The sequence below is a fragment of the Schistocerca americana genome, chromosome 2 (genome assembly GCF_021461395.2).
Source record: "Schistocerca americana isolate TAMUIC-IGC-003095 chromosome 2, iqSchAmer2.1, whole genome shotgun sequence".
NCBI lineage: Eukaryota > Metazoa > Arthropoda > Insecta > Orthoptera > Acrididae > Schistocerca > Schistocerca americana.
In genome coordinates, this window is record NC_060120.1 from 540,306,178 (window position 1) to 540,332,381 (window position 26,204).

Genomic DNA, 26,204 nt, shown 5'->3' on the forward strand with positions numbered 1-26,204 from the left:
TTTGAATTACAGGTGACACAACACTGACCAGTTTACTATTGTTGACATCCTGCTCTCTCTAATGTTACTGCTTCATCTGTGTTTCCCTTCGTTCTGAAAACAAGAGAAGTCCCTCTTACCATAGGATCTGAGCAAACTGCAAAATCCCTACCTCCCTCCCACCTCCTATTTTTGGCCTTTCCTAATCAATCCCTCTTTCCCCCATGGAGAATGACGCATATGTTCAAAAATGTTACTTAACGTGTTTCTACTGGTAGTGGTGGTGGTGGTGGTAATAGAAGAAGAAGAAGAAGAAGAAGAAGAAGAAGAAATAGTCATCCTGAAGGTTTGTACCAGCCAGCCTTTCTTTACTAACAATCTCAATTCTTTCCACCTAATCCTCTTTTCTTCTCTGATGATGGAAACCTTCATTCTGATAGCATTGCCACCAGCTTTTGTTATATTTATCAGGCTACCAGTACCTAGTACAGAAATTATTTCTATTATTAATTTTGTTGTATTTTCATTTTGAAAATTCTGTTCTTTATTGCTATTAAAATTATTCACCTACATCAAACTATTAAATGTGTTCCTATTTCCAATATTTTGCTTTCCGCATATTCACAATTAATGATATAAATGTGCACACACTAAGAATAATAAATAACAGATAACAGACTTACTATGAAATAAGGTAGACATATGCAATTACAGCAGCCAGCAACGAAAGGAATGTCAAAATAAGAAATACTGTCTGCGTCTGTGATGCTCTCCATGATCGACTTGCAGGCTGACAGTTATATAATGTTCCAATCTGTTGAAAATACATTATAAACAGTAAGTATAAATTACATACCATATTTATGGGAAATCATGCATTGGAAAAAATCGCAAAATAATATTTTTATCTGCTTCAAATTTTATGTTGTGAAGTCATCATGAAAAGAAGCTGCTTTAACAATACAAAAACAATTTAAATAGCTTTGCTAATTTGAGGACTATTTGAACCTGTCCAAATAAGGGAAAGACAAACAACCTGGCACATTAAAACCATATGCTGGACCGATACTCAAACTCGGGACCTTTGCCTTTTGTTGGCAAGTGCTCTACCAACTGAGCTACCCAAGCACGATTCGCGACCTGTCCTCACATCTTCAATTCTGCCAGTACCTCATCTCCTACCTTCCAAACAAAGACTGATTGGTACATGATACCTTCTGACCAAAACCAATGACCGAGCAAGGTGGTGCAATGGTTAGCACATTGGACTCACACTTGGGAGGATGATGATTCAAATCCCGATCCAGCCATCCATGAAGTATCTATGTAACTTATGGCAAGTGCTGGAATAGCTCATTTGCAAACTGCACAGCATATTTCCTTCCCTATCCCTCTCTAATCCATGTTTGTGCTCCATCTCTCTCAACCTCATTGTCGACAGGACGTTAAGCTCTAATCTTCTTTTCTTCCTTTCAAAACTAATGGAAAATAATTTTCAACCTTGTCTCCCCAAGTTTGTATTACCATCCAACTGTGACCCAACCACCCCCATGCATTTCTCAATCTACATTTACATGTAGACTCTGCAGCCACCATGAAGTGCATGGCAGGTGCTTTGTCCCATGGCACCAGTTATTAGGATTCTTCCCATTCCATTCACACATGGAGGGCAGGAAGAATGTCTGATTGAATGCTTCTGTGCATGCAATAATTATTCTAATCTTATCCTCACAATCCCTACTTGAGTGATATGTATGGGCTTGTAGTGTAGTCCAAGAGTCATCATTTAAAGTTGGTTCTTGAAGCTTTGTTACTAGACTTTCTCAGGACAGTTTGCAACTGTCTTCAATTGTCTTCCTGTTCAGTTCCTTCAGTACCTCTATGACACTCTCCCATGGACCAAACAGACCTGTGGCCATTCATGCTGTCCTCCACTATATATGTTCAGTATCCCCTGTTAGTCTTATTTGGTATAGGTCCCACACACTTGAGCAATATTCTAGAATGGGTCATATGAGTGCTCTGTAAGTAGGCACCTTTGTAGACTGATTGCACTTCCCCTGTACTCTACAAATAAATTTAATTCTACCACCTGCTTTACCCACAACTGAGCCTATGTGATCATTCCATTTCACATCCCTATACAGTGTTACACTCAGGTATTTGTATGAGTCAGTCAATTCCATCAGTGACTCACTGATATTCTAGTCATAGGATACTACGTTTTTTCATTTTGTGAAGTGCAAAATTTCACATTTCTGAATATTTAAAGCAAGTTGGCAATCAATGTGCCCCTTTCAAATCTTACCAAGATCTGACTAAATATTTATCCAAGTTCTTTCAGATAGCATTTCATTACAGATTACTGAATCATCTGCAAAAAGCCAGAGGTTAGTATTAATATTCTCTGCAACATCATTAATATACAGCATGAACAGCAAATGTCCCAACACACTTCCCTGGGGCACACCCAAAGTTACTTCTACATCTGATGATGACTCTCCATCCAAGATAACATGCTGCGCCCTCCCTTTCAAAAAGTCCTCAACCCACTCTATCTCTCATAATAAACAAATCATTTGAGGAAGGTTACTTCCCTAATCTTTTAAAATATATAGAAGTAATATCAAAGGTTCAAGAGATGACGTTAAATTATCACCACATTTCTACACCCCCAACCATGTTAAAAATATTTGAAAAAAAATGCTGCTTCACATATTCAAAGCTTCATCACAAAGTGTGACATCATTTCAAATAACCAATATGGCTTCCAACAAGGTAAAAGCACAGCAGATACCATGAATGACTTTATTGAAAAATTACTTCATCATTAGTTAGGAAAAGAATTCTGTGATCTTACTAACAGATTCAACTCTGTAAACTGTGCCCTGCTGCTTTTTATATTCAACAGAAAAAAAATGGAATAAGGAATATTGCTTTAAAATGTTTTGAATCACATCCCTGGAGTAGAAAAAAAAAAGGGTAATAACACATCAAATGCACCAGGTTACTTCTCAGTGTGGCAAACAGTGTCGCAAGGTGTTCCTCAAGGCTCAGTCATTGGGTTAATTTTATTCCCGTTCTATAGAACTGACTTGCCTTTCAATACAAATACTCATCTAACCTTGTTCGCCGATGATACATTTGCCCTACTTGAAAATGCTGACAATATATCACAGAGTGTCATGAATACATTAAGTAGCTTGGAAACATGGTGCAGTCTAAACAGATTAATGTTAAATATACCAAACACCCATCCCATAAGTTTTAAAACCAACCAGTCAAAAACTGAAAAAATCTGTATTTTTCATAATAATCAAAAAATGGAAGAATTTAAATGTCAAATTCCTAGGAATAAACTTAGATAGAAATTTGAAGTGGAAAATATTGCAATTGAAATTTTAGTCAGTGCCTCATAATGATAAGAGGAAAGTAGCATACTATAGCTATTTTGAAACTGTTATTAGATATGGAATAATTTTTTGGGGAAACTCAGGAAACTTTTCACAAATCGTAAAGCTGCAAAAAAAGAATCATTCATGACACGTGCACTGTAAAGCAAAGGGAATCATGTAAAACATTATTTAAAGACCTAAAAATATTAACTGTGCCATCTATATACATCTTTGAGGTGATTCTTTTCCTATGCAGGAGAGCTGATCTATTCACAAAAAATCATTTTGAATACCTGCACATTACAAGACAAAGAAAACTTTACACTCATCTCACATTGCGTAAAATTGTGTGCTCACACTCCTCAATATATAGGTTGTGACATAAGGAATATGAAGCTAAATATTTTATAAAGCAAGTTACACAATTTTCTAATTGAAAGGTGCTACTGCTCAGTGGGAAATTTCATAAAGGACGAAGTGATACTTTGAGGTGGACCCTTAAAATGAAGTAAAAATTCATGCTGGTTATGATGGATGCAAATTCTGAAGTAGCATTTGAAAAAACCATGTCCTCTATAAATTCTTCAATAAGTAATACTGTAAGTTTGACATATTTTAAATAAGTAAATTCTTCAACAAGGAATACTGTTAAGTTTCACAAAATTTTTAAGTTAGTAAATTGTAGTCTTGACATGTCTTCTGTGCATCAGACTTATGTTCTGAAATTCTGTACATTATGATATGAATAAAACACATTTCACATGCCTTGCTGACTACAAAACCCCCATCTACCTCCTAACACATGCGTCCGACTGTATCCTTACCTATAACTATTTATGCTTCAAGTGGAAGACCTGCATAAAAATTCTGCAGCACTGCCATGATCACCCACATGTTGCCCTTATGCACTGATCTGTTTATGGGCCCCCTAGAGGAACCCTTATTTGTAAGACCTGACATTGTCAGGTGAAGGAGATACAGCAATCTGTATTATTGGTTAAGAATTTTAATATCCTTGATTTTAATAAAAATAAAATTAGTTTCCTTGATTACCAGTTCTGATTAATTAACAATAATCTTCAGAACTTTGAAAATAAACAGAAAATTGTCTTTCAGTTAATGTGAGCACACACTCTTTAAAACAATTAAAAATCAGTAAAACATAAAAATAATAAAAGGAGTAAAAAAAACTGCCATACTTAATCAAGATTCTGTATCTAAGTACACTGCTGGCATAATGTCTCACCTATAGCAATAAATAGGAAATTGCCTCTCACTTAAAATGAAAACTTAACAGTCTGTAAGATTGTTTGGTTGATTGATTTGGGGGAAGCGACCGAACAGTGAGGTCATCGGTTCCGTCGGATTAGGGAAGGATGAGGAAGGAAGTCGGTCATGCACTAAAGAAACCATCCCAGTGGTGGTGGTGATGGTTAGTGTTTAACGTCCCGTCGACAACGAGGTCATTAGAGACGGAGCGCAAGCTCGGGTTAGGGAAGGACTGGGAAGGAAATTGGCTGTGCCCTTTCAACGGAACCATCCCGGCAGTTGCCTGAAATGATTTAGGGAAATCACGAAAAACCTAAATCAGGATGGCTGGAGACAGGATTGAACCGTCGTCCTCCCGAATGCGAGTCCAGTGTGCTAACCACTGCGCCACCTCGCTCGGTGAACCATCCCAGCATTTGCCTGAAGTGGTTTAGGGAAATCACATAAAACCTAAATCAGGATGGTCCGATGCAATCTTGAACTGACGTCCTCCCAAATTCAACTCCAGTGTGCTACCCACTGCGCCACCTCACTCGGTAATCTGTAAGGTCATATATTATTTATGAAGGTATCGCCTACTAAGGAATCTGTATGTAAGATGCTTGGCTGTTAGCTTTTAAACCCATCAGAAGACTAACCTCTATGCAAGCTTGTGGTTTGCCAGTACAAATGACTGATAGGCAGCACGAAAGTACATATAAAAACAATTTTAAGACACAAATATAATAATTATTAATATTATGATAACATTTCTAAAAAAAAAATTGAGATAAGTATGAAATCATATATGAAAATTCTAATCACAATATAAAATTCATAACAGCAGCATCAAGGATACATTAGAACATATATTAATTAATAAATGCTAGCATTAAAAGAAAGGTTAAAAAGAAATTGTAATTTCTAAATTATAAATTAACTGAAAACTCATAACAAGAGTGCTTCAATCCAATATTAAAATTGTTGTTAAAGACCAATGGTCGGCCACTATGATTGAGATGCCATCTCCCAGTAGGTGCGTGTAGTGGAGCCGATGTCATTGCATGAGCACAATGGGCTCTTGGAAGGTGGCAGTTCTTTACTGGCAGTCCTCCATGTGGAACACATTCAAAATTCATTCCTTGGCACACATCAGTGCTTTTGAAACACCAAGCTTCCCCTGTTTAAAGTAGGTCATCAAAAATATTAAAATAGTTAATGTTGTCTGTGCCAAAATGTTGCCCTAATAGCCAGTGGTTCATGTGAGTGGAGATGAACAACAGAGGGGGCTAAGTCCAAGCACCATGGTGAGTGATTAAACACTTCCCAATGAAAACACAGCAGAAATGGCCTCATTGTCTCTGCATCATGCGGCCAAGAATTGTCATGAAGAAGGAAATGAATGACTGTTCCGTTAAGTTAGGTAGCACGAAATCAGATGAAACCTCTGAGCACTCACTCATATTTGGCAAGAGAGACTACTGTTCTATGCATCTTTACATGCTTACTGCACGTTCAGAACCGAAAAGAGTGACATAATGTGATCGACAGGCACACCTACAGACACTTCCCAACACATCTATGTGAAGCTTCACTGGATTCTCATTATAGGTTCCATTTCGTAACTTGTCTGACCTTGGTTTCCGAAGAGTCCTCAAGTAAATGTGCAGTTTGTTGATGCTACACTATTCGGATGCAAACATAAAGCAGGCAAACCAAAACTACACCATTTCATTCTTTGAGACCAGTTACAAAAAGTGCAGTAAGTTCCAGGAGAGAGAATGTCATCTCTGAGAAAGTGCTACTAGGAGCTAGCTGCCTGAAAAGAAATCTGAATTTCTTTTTCCTTTAGTGGCTGGCAAAATCACATGAACATGAAATGGGACATGCTGATGACAATGTTTAAAGAAAAAGTTGCCAATCAGTCAGTTCATCATCAAACAGTGTAAATGTTTTGGATAAAATATGACAATGTGTCTGGATTAAAGGGATACTAGAAAGAGAAGTGCTACAATGCTACAGCCTCACATCTATAAATTGCAATCTGCATGGCTAATGATTGAAAAATTAAACTCTAGAGGGAATAGGAGTTTGCTTTTGAGTCAAATTCATCAAGATTATGAAGTACGATGGTCAGCAAGGGCTGCAGTCAATGAAGAAAGGAAATTTTCTACACATAATTAACACATTGATGGAAACACTAAAGAAGTATGATATTGAACTAAACCAAGGTCAGTCAGAAGTAAGAAGAACATTCAAGAGTGAAAAACTGTAGGAAATCTTTATAAAAAAAACAAGGTTCTGGTAAAACTGTGACTGTTTCCAGTACTTCAGTGGTCTTCGGCAGTAAATTAGATCACATGGAGAAGAAGAACAATGTGCAGTACGAAGGGAACTTAGTGTCTAATGCGCGAAATGCCTGTAATTCACTACAAGTAGGGTTCATAATTCCTCAGGTTTTCTATATCTGGAGAAAAATACTCTTCACTTGGCCTCACTGAAAAATGAGATGCTTTTAGGAATGGATGATAAGTGTAAACTATGGGAGCCAGTGTTGATGTATCTCCTTTAGCAAACAGCTTGTGTGGAGTTCAACTGGCTGATACTGAACTTTCTCTTTATTTTTCTGAATTTTATAAAGTGGTTTCTACTGCACAGAACATAAGTCAGTTTACTGCATGTGAAAGCAGGGTCTTTATTCTACGAAATGGTGTGAAGAAGCATAGATTTACATTGGCAACCATGTTTTTCATACCAAAATGAAAACATGTTGCATTCACAACAAGGGAAAAAAGTTTTTTGTTTACCAAATGCAGATAGAATTCCACGTTATTGCTACTAAAAATGAAGCAGTTTGAAAATGTACGTTTTTGTTGAAAATTACTTTGCTATAATTTCCTTAGTATGAAAAATTCTGAAGCATTTTGGTAAACAATATTCTATGTAACAGTTTTCACGAAAGCAACTGGTATGTTCTCTTGCCACTTTTTACGATCTTATCTTGATTTGTTCTACAAATATCTTACATTTCCTCTGAGGCCATTATAGTACTTCTGTAGCTAGAATTGATTTAAGATGTCTTCCACTGAGACTCTTTATAGGTGAACGGTTTTGAGCAGAAGGTGATCCAACAAGACCTCCATTGTTCACCAATGCTGTAGCCAATTTGGTAACAAATTCAACAAGATATCTGTTAGTAGGCCTTGACTTTTTATAGAAAACATAGGAATTTACAATCATAATCATGAAAATATTAAAAAAAACTTTCTTCCACCACTTTATTAGCACCCTCTCAAAAGGATAGCAGCCCATTAGCTGGTCACTGCGATCCTCACCAACCTTGTTTTTATTGCAGTCCAGAATACAGGCAGGATTCATCTTCCCTATCATTCCTAATTTTGTTCAGACATTGACATTGGATGCAGTCATTTTGTGTTTTCTCATCAAAAGAAATACATTCCTAGCCACTTTCCACTTCACAAACAGCAAATGGCCTCATCTACAAAACAAAAGCTGCGAACTGTACCTCTGTATGTGATGTGTCTCTCTAACATTAATCTAGGAACAGATTACCTTCCAACGAACGTCACTTTAAATTAAATGACTAATTTTATAGAACAATTACTGATGAACTATCCAGAACTCAAACAACTGTTAGGTTCAGAACATGTGTTCCCCTAACTAAACAACATGTACCAACCACAGACATTTAAGTTTCAATAAAATATTTATTGCCCATTAAATTCGCACTACATGGTCAAAATCAGAGATCTAAACAGTTTCTCACAAAAATCCCAAGTCCTTCTGAACACAAACTGAAAAATAATCAGAGTTCCAACAGTAATTCTAAGTACCATTGAAGTCATGCCAAAATATTTCTATCACCGAAACAGGTGTGACCAAGTTAGCATCCATAAACTTTCAACCACCTCCAAAACAGTCTAACTTGGACAGACCTTGAGCAATATGGCTGCCATCCTTATAAAGGTTTGGTTCATGAACTTCATGATTACGGCACCCTAAGCTAGTAAAGGGCATGCATTGACATCACATAATGATCTAATGAGATCACCAATCTTTTACACAACTTATTATCCATTAATAATAATGGAAGAGTTGTGGAGGAAATGCATGAGCTCAAAAAGATTTGGAAGGAGTACTTTGAAGATCTGTTGAATGCCGCCAAGCGGGTAACTAACAGCGATGGAGAGCCTAAGGCAGCAGAAGATTATAATAGTGGGGAAACTGATGATCTAACTTGGAATGAAGTGGAAGAAGCCATAAAGAGGATGAAAGGGGGCAAGGCACCAGGTTGGGACGAAGTAACAGTGGATATGATACGAGCAGCAGGAGAAGTAGGAACCCAGTGGCTATACAGAGTGCTGAGGGTGGTGTGGAAGGAGAACAGAATTCCTGAGGATTGGAAGAAAGGAATTATAGTCCCGATCTTCAAGAAAGGGGATAAAAGGAGATGTGAGAACTACAGAGGAATCACCCTGCTATGCCACTGTGGAAAAATCTATGAAAAGATCCTGGAGAAGAGAATAAGCAGCAGTATTGAAAGTAGACTGCAAGAGGAGCAGTATGGTTTCAGACCGGGAAGATCAACAACGGACCTCATATTTGCGGTAAGGCAACTGCAGGAAAGGCACTACGAGTACGGGAAGGACTTAATCATGGCCTTTTTAGATATTGAGAAGGCGTATGACAGTATCTATAGGGACAAGCTCTGGCATGTGCTGAACGCAAAAGGGATAGATGAAGAGATAACACGAAAAGTCAGAAAAATGTGTGAGGGAAGTGAGAGTTGTGCGAAAGTGGGGAGGGAACGTACTGCATGGTTCAAGCTGGAAAATGGGCTGCGACAGGGAAGTGCACTTTCGCCTTTATTGTTTATTATTGTTATGGATGAAATCCTACAGCAAGTATCAGATGCAATTGGAGATCATAAAATGAAAGCAGTGCTTTTTGCCGATGACCTGATGTTATGGGGAAATTGCGAGAAGGAGGTGCAAGAGCAGTTAGATGTATGGGAGGCAACGGCAGCACAATATGGAATGCATTTCTCTGCAAAGAAAAGTGAAATAATTGTCACAACAAGGAAGAAGAATAGACCAAATGTGGATATAACTTGTGGAGGGGAAAAACTACAAGTGGTAGAGAACTTCAAGTACCTGGGAAGCATGATTGAAAGTAAGGGGGGAAACGCGATGGAAATAAATGAAAGGTGCAGAAAAGCAGGGCAGTTCTACAAATGCATTAGGGGGCTTATTTGGAGCAAGGAGGTGCCACAGAAATCCAAGGGAATTATATACCGAGCCTACTTTGTCCCCATATTGGCATACGGAAGTGAGACATGGGTAATGCACAAAAGCGACAAAAGTAGAATACAGGCTAGTGAAATGAAGTTCCAGAGGAGCAGGTTGAGTGAAACAAGACGAGACAGATTGCGAAATGAGTATGTGAGGGAAAGACTAAAGGAGGAACCAGTACAGGACAGGATAGAAAAATCAAGACTGCAGTGGTATGGACACATGAAGAGAATGGATGAGGGAAGAATTCCAAAGAGGATGTTTGATCTGCAACTGGAGGGGAAGAGGCCCAGAGGAAGACCAAAAGATAGATGGGTGAAGGGAGTGAAGGAATGTGTGATGAGAAGAGGAGAGAACTGGACGAAGGTGGAAGAGGGGGAATGGTGGAAAGACAACACGATGGAGAGGCTTGTGTTCCCGACAGACCCAGCCAGTGGCTGGAAACTGTCCAAGATGATGATGATGATTATCCATTAATTTAAACAGAAATATGAATGTGCCATAGGCTGAATGTTGAAACTCTACCCAAGATTCATATCCTACAATAAACTGTAGAAGCCATAGTTTGCTCGCAAATTAACTTTAAGCATTTACAACTTTGAATTTACAATGCTGAAAGTAGTTTATGTAACCCATGTACCTTTAACAATTATCATACAAACATCAACAGTACTTTATTTTAGTTGTAAATTGGCTCATCTTTCCATTCCATAGCCAGATTTTACGCATTTCTATTCAGTTTCAACTTATGGGCAGAACTATTCAAATTTAACTATAAAAAATAAAAATTATAAACCTTAAAATCCAAATAGTTGGATGGTGTACATTAATGTCTGCCAACATGGAGAATTGCCCTGCTAAATGTGTGTCTTGTTTTCAATCAAAAGAGATGTTTATTAAATTAAATGTCCAATCGAATGTCGTCAACAGAATAAATAATAAAGTTATAAAATATGAAGGTAACTCCATCGATATGTGGTACAATATGTGAGCTCAATTTCTTGTTGCGATAAATAGTTTTGAAGTTATACATTATTTACTGAATAATATTGAATCTAATCTACTTGGCACTGTATCTCTCCACAGACTCAATTCCCTGGACATATCTGTATATCATTGGAATTGTATAGACACTCTCTTTCCAGTGACATCTTGTGCTCATGTGAACAGCAAGGTTTGTGCTGCATGTGCACAAATGTGAGCAATACTTTAATACTTCACAACCGTCAAAAGCTTGCTCATGTCACTACCAGGTCCAGTGTGCTTTGTCAAAGAGCATGTGGACAGACTTCTTGGTGACCATGCGGTCAGCGGCTATCACAGCTTTTGACAGAGCAGAAGATGCCCTCAGCCAGTGGTCACAGGCAACATGCTTGCCTGCCGCTTTCTTCTTCACTCATGTCATGCATGCACATAATTCAAATGCTACACCCAAACAAACTGAATTGAAATCCACAGGTCTACCTTGTTCTGTAAAAAAGTTCATCTTTTTTTCAGCTTGTGGGAATTAGAACTGTTTCACAGTACGGTACTGGAAGGCCATCTTGAAAATAAGCACAGTGTGTGTAGCAGACAATAACTGATGCCCTCTACACTGCGTGTTACCCTGTGAGGCACAGCGTGTGGCAGCAAGGAGAACGTGAATGCTCCAAAGCAAGTAACAGACAGTTTTCCTTGTATTCCTTTCCTGCCCCACCAATATGAGCGACAGGTGCTATCATATGCGTTTGTTTTTTTTTTTTTTTTTTTTTTTTTTGACATAAGACAAATGTAGTAATACATTTATGAAGCTGAGAAACAACAGGTGTAGGTCCTACATTGCTCCTCCTTTGGAGTATGACCCACGCAATATTAGAGCTATGTCATCATCTCCGAAGTGTTGACAACAATTTAATATTAGATTAAAACATTCTTCTGATCAGTATTAATATAATTTGAAATACAGATATTACATTTCTTGGTTTTAATCTTTGTTTTAATAGCTACCATCTGATAATTAATATTTTTCTTATGTACTATTGACACAGCTATTGTGGATTTTATATTTATATTGTGATTGCCATTTTCATGTACATCTTTGTGCTTTTTTTTTTTTTTAATAAATTATATCTTGATGCTAATAATTACTTCTATTGGTTTCCTAAAATTGTCACTCTGCATACTTGTGTGCCACCTGTCAGGCATTACTGGCAAACCATAGTGGATTTGAGCAGCTTGCACATAAGTCATGCTTTTTTGACCAACTTTTTACTATAGGTTTGTAACACTTAGTACTTACGTGCAGATTCCTTAGCAAGTATGGTAAATTTTTAACTATCTTAATGTTTTAACACTTTTGTCTTAGAGATTGTTAAGTTTTTACATTGACTGAAAACCAATTTTCTGTTCATTTTCATAGATCTGAAGACGATTATTAATCAACTGAAACTAGTAATCAGCAAACTGTAATTTTATTTTTTACTGTGATCAAGACTTAAAATATTTAACGAAACTTTGTTAGTCGACCCAGAATGCAAGACACTTTCTCTGGTTCAGGTTCATTGATGATATCTTTGTGAACTGGACCGAGTGTCAAGACACACTATCTTCTACCAGTCACAGCTTTAAAACCTTTTCTCTGTCCATTTCATACTGCCCTGCTCAGTTCAGCATTCTGCCTTCCTGGATGCTGACCAACAAATTTCCAGCGGCTCTGTAAAAACTTTCATCCATATAAAGCACACCAACAGTATCTCTATTTCAATAGCTGTCATCTGTTCCATGTTAAAAATTCTCTAATGTATCATCCAGCCATCCAAGGACAATCTGCTGTAATGATCAATCCCTTTCCTAGTAGGCAGAAAGTTTTATTAATGCATTCACAGCCAGCACAATCTCCAAACCTGGACCCCAAACAAATCTCATAAGTCATATTCACGTATGCTCCTAATTCTCCAACAAATACATGCACTAATCAGCTAGTAAGGAGCCTACTCCAACTTCAAATCCAACCCCAGCCTCCCACCCATTCTCTCGCACACAGTTATCCAATACACCTTGGACTGAAACAGCATAACCTCACCTTTCATCACACTCAAAATGAGGAATATCCTTCCAAAATTCCTTCACTCCTCTCCCAAAGTAGTATTCCACAGTACACATAATCTACTATCACTAACCACACAAGCCAGGAAATGACAAGATTTGGGTATAACACAAAGGTTCAGCAAACCGAAACCCATAAGGGGATCTAACAGTAGCCAGATGGAATCCGCAAGTACACTAACAATGCAGTATCAATGGAACAGCCTTGAAAGTACTCGACAGTGTCAAAACTGAACCGCTAGTGACTGTCACTGGGTAGTGTACTTCAATGACATCAGTGTTGTTTTAAAGTATGGATGTATGTATGCTGACATGTAGCAAAGAAACATCGCAACAAATTCATAAGACAGCATTCTTGTCACAGCACAAGGGAGACTTACAGTAATAAAACCTAATTTTATTAACTGAAGTAACAAACATTTGCTGAACTGGTGTTTATACATAAATGCTAAGGTTTCCAGTTCCATCCCTAAGGTATGCCTATAGACACATTATGGGTTAACCTGTTGGCTGCTGTCCCTACTATGGGTGCTCATAATTGCTAATTTCCAGTATTTTTTAGTAACATTTACCTGAACATGTATCTTAAAGTAATATGAGAACCAACAAAAAATATAGCTCAGCAATATGCATTAGAACAGTACATGTATCTTATTTGTCTGAAATATTTCAACAGTTTAATAAATTTCTCTTTGTAATCACAAACATTAAAACTGCAATCAAGAAAAATACAATTTATTAATAATTTCAGAACACAAAAATAAAATAGAGAATTAATATTATTTCAAGCAAAGTCAAAATGGAGAGGTGACTTACTTTCTTAATGTAGAATGTAATAAACATTTTTATTGTTACAACAAGAGGAAGAAGTGGGCTGTAGAAAAAGCCTACAAAAACTAAAGTCTCATTGTATATGAGATTCAAGGTGTTTCGTGTAATGTCAAACTCTGGTGGAGCAATTTTGATACACGAACTCCTGTAAAAGAATAACATTTCTTAAAACAGATAATTGTCAAGTTGATTTAGAAAAACACAAATGTAAAATTTTATTTAGAATTTATAATTATCTAATACTGATGACAAACATCAAATGGATCATACCTAAGGGTCAGACCCTTAAATCAAACACAATATGTTTTCTTATGTTACACTACCAGAAATGGCAATGAAACTCAGTTTTGCAGTGATCAGTGATAGGAATGCTTATTATTCATTAATGCCAGTATTTCTGTGTTAGGTATCAGGAATACAGTGGTGCTCCTGTATAAGCTATACATTCCACAACTAAGGTGTCATTATCAACAAAATGTCAAAATTCATATAAATTATTTTAATATTTTAAATTAATAGAAAATCCAAGAGAGACCATAATCAAGCATGTGTTTGTAGGTCACTACTCATGAAATAGGAGAGTTTTGTAATTATATCAAATTCTTGTTTTTTCTTTTCTTTTCTTTACACAGCCAATGATATCCAGGTTACTGCTATGGTGTTTAGGATTTCTGCAGCAGTCCTTAAGATTTTCTAGTTTAAAGTGTGTATTTGATTTTTTTAAAATAAAGAATAAGTTTCAGGAGGAAAAAAAATCTCCTGAAATTAGATACAGTAACTGTGTAGCCATAAGGCTTTCACACGACACAATTACCATAATTTTAAATTACAGTTCTCTGTTGATCAAGAGGATGGATGGAGGGATGATCTGACAAAATGTAGTTTTTCATTTGCATCTCAGGGCTCCTGACAACAGGGTCAAAAACTTGAAGGTACACACAAATACTCACAGTAAAAGTGATCATATCTTCAGACCAGCAGATAACACACTTGGCTACACAATTATGTTTTCCATCACCTACAATTATTAACCAAGTCAGAAATAAGAGCAAGTGTAACAGCTTACATTCCAATACTGAATGAAATGCAGACCATTAACATACCAGTGGTTAAAAAATTAGAGAATGATAAGAAGCAATCTCACAAAAATAAAAATAAAACCCAGAAGAAGAATGTATAAAAATAGAAAGTGACACTGGAGAATAGGGACAGCATTGAAAGAGAAAAGAAAACAAATACAAGATGAAACACATACTAATAAGACTGAAGGAAACTGAAGAGGCAGGAGGTTAGCAAACATAAAAAGGGAGAAGAAATTAACATATCATTGTTTAAGACGAAAAGTAACAACTAGATACATATTATATGCCCAATTTTCTTTACTGAGATTAAAGTCACTGAGGCTGAAAAGGAGAGCACCAAAAGACACTCATGGCGAAAGAAAGAAGCTCTCTCTCTTTCACTGTTGTCTTTGCCTCTCACTATTTTTACTAGGAGGATTTGATGGTCACATCTCCATTATCTCACTACTCCTCTCCACCAAATTCTGAACCTCTCCCTTCCTTTTATAAGATCTTATTCAAGTTCCTAGACTATTTACTATGGTCACATCCAACCTTTTAGTGAAACATACTTTCCTTCTTAACAGTATCTACACACAATATCTCTGCATACTCTATCAGTATCTAACTATCAACATTTTGTCCAGTTGCTTAAAAATTTTTCTGTTTTTTTTCCTCCTATTAGCAGATTAATTATTGAAACATTTACTGAGATTTAAATTTTACTTTTATTTTGTGCACTTTATTAACTCTTGTCTATTTCAATGTTTAGATTAGTAGTTATCAATTATTCAGTGAACAAATCACTCATAATAAATGTTATAAGCAGCTAAAAACCCACATCAATTGACAACAGATGATTACAAGGTCTTGACTTCTGAATTTTATAGTCTCTTTCAACACCAGCTTGGTGTTACTATGATTACTGACAACAGTAATGAGGATTTGTAAGATAATCAATATATGATTTACAAGTATTTACAACTGTCTACTTTTTCAGGTTAATGTGATTGTAGTCCTTATGAGATTAATGCCAATTATTCAGTTGTGATCTATACACCAACAAAGTGATCTGTTTCCCTCAAAGGACAATGTGTATATTGGAATAACAGAGGGTCAATATTCCAAAGGCCCTCTCGAATATAAATTTTTGGGTTCTTCTGCATAGAGAAGAATAGAGTGAACTGTAAGTGCAAATTTTTATCTGGGTCCTGTCACTGAGATCTCCTCTTCAGGCATATGGATTTAAAGTAAGGAATTAAATAATACATATATTACAGTTAATTTAAAAGTGAATTAAAACTTACACGCAAGACGAACAACTGCATTATGAAAGAACTTACCTGCCCACTTTCTTAAGAAGGAATTCTATAAGGAAACCTCCTAGTGTTGAAATGAAAAAGTCCAAAATAACAAGACGATAAAGCTCCTGTCCTAAAGATGTCTCCCAGCACTGAAACAAACAAATAATTGTGTTAGACAAGTTAGGTTACTGCAAAAATAGAGGTTTATGTGATAGTTAGTTTCTAGCAACAGAATATTGGACTGTTTCTCAGACCAAGAAGGAAAAAAAATATAACATGGGTGATTTAAGATGGACCACAACAGTTGTTTTTTAGAAACGTAAAACAAACAAAAATTAAAAATCTAATTTTCTACATTATTGTTACTAACGTGAAGAGTGGTAAAACTAAAGGATATGTAGGAGGGATAGTTCACAGCTGTGTAACTTACTGAAGCAGGTGGTGTGGAATATGGAAAGTGCGTATGCACGTATGCGAGGAGATGGAGAAGGATTGACAGCATTAATCATGTCGTGCTGAGCATCATGCTCTGCTGACTAGGTCATCGAATATGTCCTTTGGTGGTTGGCATTGATATAAGAGAACAATAGTTTAAATTTCATGACCACATAAAACTTCTTGCAGTAGTTTCACTTCAGTGTCACATGGTTGTTTCCACATGTCAACTTGGCTCTGGTAAGGCACAAAAACGAAAGTGATTGAAAAGTTCTCGGAATCACCACAATAGGTCAACACTAGTGCAACATGTTTTCATTGGACTGTTGCCTGTAAACACATCAGTGATCCTGGAAGAGAGCTGTGGCGGTGACATGGCTCTGTTGTTGTTCCCGTGTAATGATTTGCGAAGATGGAAAAATCCAGATACAAGCAGTTATTAAGAACTTTGTAAAGAAAGGTATGAAAGAAAAGGACATTCATGCTGATTTCCAGAATACACTGGGGGACTCTGCTCATTCATACTCAACTGTTGCCAAGTGGACAAATTAATTTAAATTTGGTTGGAACAGCTCATATGATGATGTGCGCAGTGGTTGACCAAGAGATGGCACTACTCCAGAAATCGTTGCAAAAGTGCACAAAATGGTCATGGAGAACTGCCAATTGAAAGTGAGTGAAATTTCTCCCACTTGCCAGATGTCATCGGAAAGGGTATATCACATTTTTACTACAGCATTAGAAATGAAAAAATTATCCACAAGATGGGTGCCGCGACTCTTGACACTGGATTGAAAACGTGTGTCATCGCCATGGCAAAATTACACAAACTAAGGTATGAATTGTTGCCACATTTGCCTTATTCACCTGATATGTCTCTGCCAGACTTCCATCTCTTCCCAAAACTGAAAATTTTTCTTGGTGGACGAAGATTGACTTCAAACAAATAATTGATAGCCAGAGTTGATAACTACGAGGGTTGAAACTTAAATAGTGGCAACTATTTATTCACAACTGATACAAAAGTGTTACATGTTTGCACCTGTTGCTGTCCTTCATAGTAGTCACCAGCGTTGTGTAGAACCCGTTGCCAGCACTGTGGAAGGCATAGTATACCGCTAGCAGAGCCTGTTCTGTTGATGCTGTGAATGGAGCTGTCTACTGCCTGTCGAATCTCTGAAACATTTCCATTAGGTCATGCAGAACCCGTTGTGATGCAATTTTTCGCGTGCCCAGGAGTTCCTTCAGATTGTGAAGCACAGTCATATGCGCTAATCCGGCTTCGTGGGCGAGCTCACGAATCGTATGGCATCGACCACTGTCCACGAACATGGCAACAGCATGCACTACTACTTCAGAGACGCTAGGACAACCTGCCCGATGCATGTCTGCCTTAGTTTGCCGACCTTCGTTGAAGGCTTTTACCCAACGTGTCACTGTTCTGTGCAGCAATGCCGATTCCCCGCACATCTCTTGAAGACCTAGATGACACTGTCGTGCTTTATGACCTCTGGTACATTCAATACTGATCCAACTTCGTTCTTTCTGTTTCGAAAATATAGTGATACCATTATGTTAGATCACTTGCTCAAAGTGACTGTTTCCTTCGATTGTGCGCAGGCCAGTGACATGCGCGTCCATTTGCTCAGAGGTTGGAGCATCATTAGACCAAGTGCATTAATCTACAAGGAGACTAAATAAAAAAAAGTTTTAGTGATGTAAGTACTTTTTTCTATTCTGTTCCGAGAACTTTTCAAATCGTCCTCGTACCTTTGGTGAGACCGCAATAGGATGTGTTGGATGGATGTATTGGACAAGTCTTTCTTCTACTTGTGTGGCAAGGGGTCGACAGTGCGAATGGTATCGTGATGAATCAGAAAATTTTGTAGAACACACATAAAAGACTGTTGTGATTGGTAGCAGTTCTGGATGACTTTCCCAAAATGTATCCTTTTTGCTAGACCTCTCCAGTCCTTTCCTTTTCCTTCGCCCTTCTTTCTTCCCATTCAACCCTTCTGCCCCAAGAAGGAGCCACTGGCTCGGAAAGCTTGCCAATCACAACAGTCTTATGTGTGTGTTCGGCCACTGCTTGGTGAGCAGATTTTTCATCTATCCAATTAAATAATTTCATCAATAATTGATTGTTTTCATTGTTATAGAAAATTTTGTAGGTTGGACACAGAACATAATTTCACTTGGAAAGGGTAGGGAGGATTTTAAATGGCATTTATGTGTTTTGAGGCATGATCAGAGGCACCCAATACAATGAAGGGAGGTGTGGTTCAAATGTTTCCATTCACGGTAGTAATGTGTGACTACAGGAAAGCTGGGTGCTATGTTGTGGCTGGTTAGTATTGTATCAAGCAAAATATGAATTTTATTAATGCCATAAACACAGATAACATGGTTGTAATCCTTTCAGCACCAAGATCAGAGCAAAAGTCTGACAACAAGGAAACAAAGTAGTGCCCAAACAATCTGTAAATTGTCTCCAGGCCATATCACAAGCGAAACACAGTACTAGGATGATGATAAGCAAGTAAATCTCTGAATGTTACAAAGTGGCAATGGCTGGAAGCTGCTCATTGATACTAGTATGTGGACAATGAAGGATAAAAACAATTTTGGTGCTGCTGCAACCAAATACTCGACACATTTCGTGGAAGCTGTTCACTGGTTTCTCTTCTGATGTCACTGAAGTGTCAGGTGGCAACAAAAGTCATCTCCTCCACCCCTTTTAACCAGCCCCTACCAGCCTTTCTTCATCATGATGGGTGGCAAGTAGTCTTCTGCAGGTTAGTCTGTTGCCAATGTGACACATTTATGGAGCATAGGAATCTCCAGATTTTGAAACGCTAGTTCTGACTCCATGGGTTCCCAGAATGTACCCCAAAGCTGTTCTGGACACTGTTTTGGTTGTTGTTTTGGTGTTTTGGATGTTCTCCACATGAGCACATGCTGTACATCCTGGCATTCCCTGAAGATAATGCAGGGTGCTGATGATGCCTGGAGGTTGGCTCCCAGCCTAACACAGGAGCTTCTTTGGGCCATGTCATCAAAAATTTGGTTCTAGTAACCTCAATGGTGTGCAGTTTCTTGTCTCAGTGTCCAGTGACAGTGTCAGGTGTCCACCCAGCGAACATCCACGGCTTTTGGCTCGAACTGCTGAGCTGAGCTATGTTGTAATGACTTACGTCACTGGCATGAGTCCAAGAAGGTCCAGCGGCATTTGGTACTTCAGTCTATGTAGCAGTTAGGCCAGACTGATGCCACTAGCTGGAATGACTCTATACACATTCACAAATGTAGTCATTAAAGAGTTTATTTTTGATAATTTGTAATATTCTCTGATGGGCTACTTTGTAACTGTACTTTTTTTCACAATTGCATTTGTCCAAATACATTTTCTTTCTTCAGTTCTGCTTACAGTCATTTTGTCTAATTTGTTTGATAACAGCGAGCATTTACATTCCTGAACTGCCCTTTGTATGTGACAAATTTTATATTTTACCACCATGCAGCACATGTTTGGCCTTTCTTCTCATGCTCAGACACAACTAAATCAGTTAGCATTTATGTTCTGTGCAAACAGGACATACAAATTATTCATTGCAGAATTGTCTCATGAAACCTAGATTCTTTAATGTTTTGTTTTAGTCAAGCTGATTTAAGTTGTTATGTTCATTACAATAACTTTTTTTATTTATGATTTTCATTTAACTACATCATACTTTATACTGATTTTCTGCTGTATCTATGTACCATGGATTCTGATGATGGCAGCTTCAATGAAATGTACTAGGTGATGCAAATAAATGAATGTGTGATGATTTTTAACATAATTACTGAAATACTAAAAAGCATGACCACATACTTTTACCACGATTTCATGTATTATGTCATTATTAGTATTACACAAAGCTATTGTTATCTGTATTTTAATGCCATTGCCTTCATTCAGCTTTATCATAACAACCTAGGTAGAACAGTGGTTTGAGGATGTGCTCAATTCCTTTTCTAACAAAAATCTACAAATGGTATGGTTGCAAACTGAAGTCTTATCTGAGCTGATACACTACTGGCCATTAAAATTGCTACACCAAGAAGAAATGCAGATGATAAACAGGTATCCATTGGACAAATATATTATACTAGAACCGACATGTGATTACATTTTCACGCAATTTGGTTGCATAGATCCTGAGAAATCAGTACCCAGAACAACCACCTCTGGCCATAATAACAACTTTTATATGCCTAGGCAGTGAGTCAAACAGAGCTTGGACGGTGTGTACAGGTACAGCTGCCCATGCAGCTTCAACACGATAACACAATTCATCTAGAGTAGTGACTGGCATATTGTGACGAGCCAGTTGCTTGGCCACCATTGAGCACACGTTTTCAATTGGTGAGAGATCTGGAGAACGTGCTGGCCAGGGCAGCAGTCGAACATTTACTGTACTCAGAAAGGCCCGTACAGGACCTGCAACATGCGGTCGTGCATTACCCTGCTGAAATGTAGGGTTTCGCAGGGATCGAATGAAGGGTAGAGCCACAGGTCGTAAAACATCTGGAATGTAACATCCACTGTTCAAAGTGCCATCAATGGGAAGAAGAGGTGACCGAGACATGTAACCAATGGCACCCCATACCATCACGCCGGGTGATATGTCAGTATGGCGATGACGAACGAATGTATGCTTCCAATGTGCGTTCACCGCTATGTCGCCAAACACGGATGCAACCATCGTGATGCTGTAAACGGAACCTGGATTCATTTAAAAAAAAAAAAAAAAACACGTTTCGCCATTCGTGCACCCAGGTTCGTCGTTGAGTACACCATCGCAGGCGCTCCTGTCTGTGATGCAATGTCAACGGTAACCGCAGCCATGGTCTCCGAGCTGATAGTCCATGCTGCTGCAAACATCATCAAACTGTTCGTGCAGATGGTTCTTGTCTTGCTAACGTCCCCATCTGTTGACTCAGGGATTGAGACGTGGCTGCACGATCCGTTACAGCCATGCGGATAAGATGCCTGTCATCTCGACCGCTAGTGATACGAGGCCGTTGGGATCCATAAGGGCATTCCGTATTGCCCTCCTAAACTCACTGATTCCATATTCTGCAAACGGTCATTGGATCTTGACCAACGTGAGCAACAATGTCATGATACAATAAACCGCAATCGCTACAATCCGACCTTTATCAAAGTCGGAAACGTGATGGTACGCATTTCTCCTCCTCACACGAGGCATCACAACAACATTTCACCAGGCAATGCCGGTCAACTGCTGTTTGTTTATGAGAAGTCGGTTGGAAATGTTCCTCATGTCAGCATGTTGTAGGTGTCGCCATTGGCGCCAACCTTGTGTGAATGCTCTGAAAAGCTAATCATTTGCATATCACAGCATCTTCTTCCTGTCGGTTAAATTTTTCATATGTAGCACGTCATCTTCGTGGTGTAGCAACTTTAATGGCCAGTAGTGTATTTTCATAAGGGCTCTGGCCACAGTTGCAGATGCAGTAAATCTCATCTGTATGATATACAAGAAATTTAATAGTGCACACACGTTGGAAAGACATATGGTTTCCAAGAACTAGCTCATGAAATCCACATGTACTGTACTCCATGGATGCAGGGAGCAGACCAAATTGTAAATCTTTAAACAGTTATTTTATACTAATAATTAATTATGAATATTGCCCATATTGCAGTATTTGAGCAATTTTTCCAAACAAGTTTAAACAAGGACAAAGTAATACAATATGCTGTGTATCACCCGTGACTAGGTAAGACTTTAAGCAAAGCATAGATTTTATTGCTAATTTATATTAACAAATATGTTAATGAGACATCACAGTAACAAAATTAAAGGACAAAATTAATAAGGTATATACTACAACAGAACGTAAAAGTTAATATTTATGCAAATAATAATGAGGCAGACCAATATTAAAAATTAATATGGGCATGCTCATTAAAATAAAATCCACAAATTCAGTAAAATGACTTGCACAACAGGTATTCTTTCAAATTGCTCAAGACATGAGCAAGGCTTTTAATAATGGATGATAGAGTGAAATATTTTACTTCTCTTTGCACAAGGATGAAGTCTGATGGATAGGTCAGGGGTGCACTACCAAAGGAAGTAGATACTTGGGTATCAGAGTGCTTTTAGAGTGCACATGGGGGTTCTGTAGGCTAGACAGTAGTTTGAGGTCCTCCGATGAGTGCATGCTAGTCAATATGCAGGGAGCAAAAACAGACTGCATGCAAAGTAAAGACACTTCCACTGTCAAATTGTAACAGTAAATTGTTGAACTATTCATAACAAAGTTCCTGAATTTACTGGGTTTCAGGAAAGTTGTGCACTCAAATTATTCCGAGGACTGGGAGCTGACTGAAAACCAAAGTAGAAAGCTATAAAATATTTAGCAAGTAATGGAACTTATATCAAAAGGATGGATTAGATGTCACAGGTGGGGGAGTTGACAGAAATATAGTGTCTACTGAAGTCCAAACTACGTCTAACTGTGAAGTCGTCTGGATGCAAGTAACAGGCTTGGGTGAACTCAAGTCAGTTTTCGATGCTTTTATCAGCCAACCAATTGCATTGTGACAGTTTTAGAATGATTCAAGTAAAGTCTACATTCAGTAGCCCAAAAATACCAAAAGCAGGCAGTAATTCTTGGAGGCGACTTCAACCTACTGAGTATAGCATGCGGCATCTATGGATTACTTGCAGGTGGTATGGGCATATTGTCTTGTGTAGTAATTTTGAACATGCTTTTTGAAAACATGTCTTCGAGCAGCTAGTTTGATAGCCCACATCCAATGAAATATTTTAGACCTAATAACTACAAACTGGCATGACTATCCAGAGTGTTCAGTACAGAAACATGGATTAGTGACCATGATATCATCATAGCTATAAAGGTTACTGAAGTTAATAAATCCATTAAGAAGACTAGAGGAGTATTTTTTCTAGAAAGAGCAGATAAGCACTTATTAGATTCCCAAATTAAAAATGAATGGGTATCATTTAGTTCCCGTACGATGAATATAGAGGAATTATGGGCAAAGTTTAAACTGACTGTAGATCACACTCTAGAGAAGTATGTGCTAAGTAAGTCGATTAAGGATGTAAAGACCCATCGTGGTTTAATAACAAAATTGGGAAAAGTCTGAGGAAGCAGCGACTGTTGCACTGTTGGTTCAAAAAAGAATGCACAAATGCCGATAAGCAGAAGTTAGTAGAAATTTTTGAGTCTGTAAAAATATTGATGCATGAAACATACAACTCCCACCATGATACTTTAGCACAAGATCTTAAAAAACCCAAAAAAAATTCATGTCATATCTAAAATCGCTAAGCGGGTTGAAGGCTTCTATCCAATCACTCATTGATCAGTGTACAAGACAGCAAATGGAAAGTCGAAGTTTTAAATTTTATGTTTAAGAAATCATTCATGCAGGAGGACTGTATCAACATAATGTCATCTGACCTTCACACAGACTCCTGTATGGAGGACATAACAAAAGGCATCTGGTGTAAAGCAGTAGCTGAAAAAGTTGAAATCAAGTAAGCCACCATGTCTGGATGGAATCCGAATGTGGTTTTACAGTGTGTACTACACAGCACTGGCCCCATACTTAGCTTGCATTTATCACAAATCTCTTGCGCAGTGTAAAGTTCCAATCGATTGGAAAATGGTGCAAGTGACTCTTGTATATAAGATTGGTAAAAGAATGGACCAGCTAAATTACAGATGAAAATCCTTAAAAATGTTTTGCTGCAGAATTCTTGAAAATGTGTTGAGTTGAAATCTAATAAAATTCCTTGAGACAGAAAAGCTTGTGTCCACAATGGCATGGATTTAGAAAGCAGCACCCATGTGAAACTCGCTTAACCTTTCGTCACATGTACACTACCGCTCATTAATTTCAATGCACCTTGGTATTTCAGATTACAACATAACTCAAATGTTATTTCTCACAAAATATAATTATATTAACTTCCACATATATAATACGATCATTATATTTTACTTTCATCAAAGTATCCTCCTCTGGATTTAATGACTGCCTCACAAACTCGAGGAATGTGGTCAATCAGTTTTTGTAGGTATTGTGAATCTATATGATTCCACCCATCCTTAACAATATTCCAGAGATGTTTCTGGCTGGATATATTAACTTCCATGATATGTCTGTCCACTTCATCCCAGACCATTTCAATGGGTTTACAATCTGGGCTTTGGGACGACCATACCATATCATTCAGTACTTTCTGTATTTCCTTTGTTGCAATGTGGTTCGTACAGTATGCCGAACGATGTTTTGGTTCATTATCCTGTTGTAAGGTGAACCCTTTCCCTATAAAGTTCAATCCACTTCATATTGCATGATACTGAAGCATGCGGTGGTACTGCTTCTGATACATACATCCTTCTATTTTCACAATGTCACCAACTCTATCTCCGACAAAACATCCCCATAATAGACCCTCCACCGTGTTTAACTATATGTAGAACACACTGCTGGGCTACCCTTTCCCCTACAAATTGGCAAACAAATATTCTCCTTCTGGTTCAAAAAAATCTCGAACTTCGATTCAACTGTGAATAACACCTTCATCCACTCTCCCAATGTCCAATTACAATGTTTTCTAGCCCATTCAAGTCTCTTCTGTTTATTTATGGGCCTTAGAAGGGGTTTTCGTGCTGGGACACATCCTTTCAAGCAGGCTTCAGTCAATCTCCTTTTTACTGTTTCAACAGATATTGTTGTTGTATTCACTTCTACCAATTCTGCACGAATTTGAGGGGCTGTTCTGAATCTATTTCTCTTACTGGTAATTTTGATATATTTATCATCACTTTTAGTTGATTTACGAGGTTGTCCTCATCATGGTATGTCCTTATTGCTACCTGTTGTCTTCTGGTGGTGAAGGGTGTATTGCATTCCCCCTGTAGACACACTACACTGTTTCACAATTTGGCAAATAAATAAACCTACTTGGCCAAGTGCTACAATTGCAGCAATTTTTTCTATGGATATCTTCACTCATGGAGCCATACTAGCGATGTGCACGCTTCACTGTCACGAAGGAACTGATGTGCAGTAACCACATGTTATGTATCATAGCAATGCTTGCAATTCACTGTGGACATCACAACACTACAGGGAACAACACACGTGCACCATATGCGGCATCCGTCGGCAAATAGGTAAACAGACATATCAGATAGGTATATAACATAGACGTACACAACACTGTTTGTTGGATACTATGGTATCTTGATGACCACAAACAAAAATCATGACATGTGTACAACTGTTGTACTATTCCTTTGCTTCCTCAACCGTACGCACGATATATACCTTATCCTCAGAGAACAAGATATCATTTATTGGGTGTATTGAAATTAATGAGTGGTAGTATAAAATTACTTTCTTCTGGGTAACATTTTTGTTTTTGCCGGTATCTGATTACTCCAAAAAATGTTGACATAAAACAACACCAGATGTAAATACCTGAAAGAAGCAGCTTT

General features: G+C 37.8%; 1 protein-coding gene across 5 annotated transcripts in view; it reads right to left on the minus strand.

Annotated features, from left to right (window-relative positions):
- The window catches only part of LOC124594786 (transmembrane channel-like protein 5), a 279,471-nt gene that overhangs the window by 45,632 nt on the left and 207,635 nt on the right, over positions 1–26,204 (minus strand). For all 5 annotated transcript variants that reach the window (XM_047133199.1, XM_047133201.1, XM_047133200.1 and 2 more), the window contains exons 12-14: positions 16,254–16,363; positions 13,835–13,994; positions 663–793 (exon numbers count right to left, since the gene is read on the minus strand). In XM_047133199.1, coding sequence (XP_046989155.1) covers positions 663–793; positions 13,835–13,994; positions 16,254–16,363 — 401 coding nt within the window. The remainder of the gene's footprint in view (positions 1–662; positions 794–13,834; positions 13,995–16,253; positions 16,364–26,204) is intronic.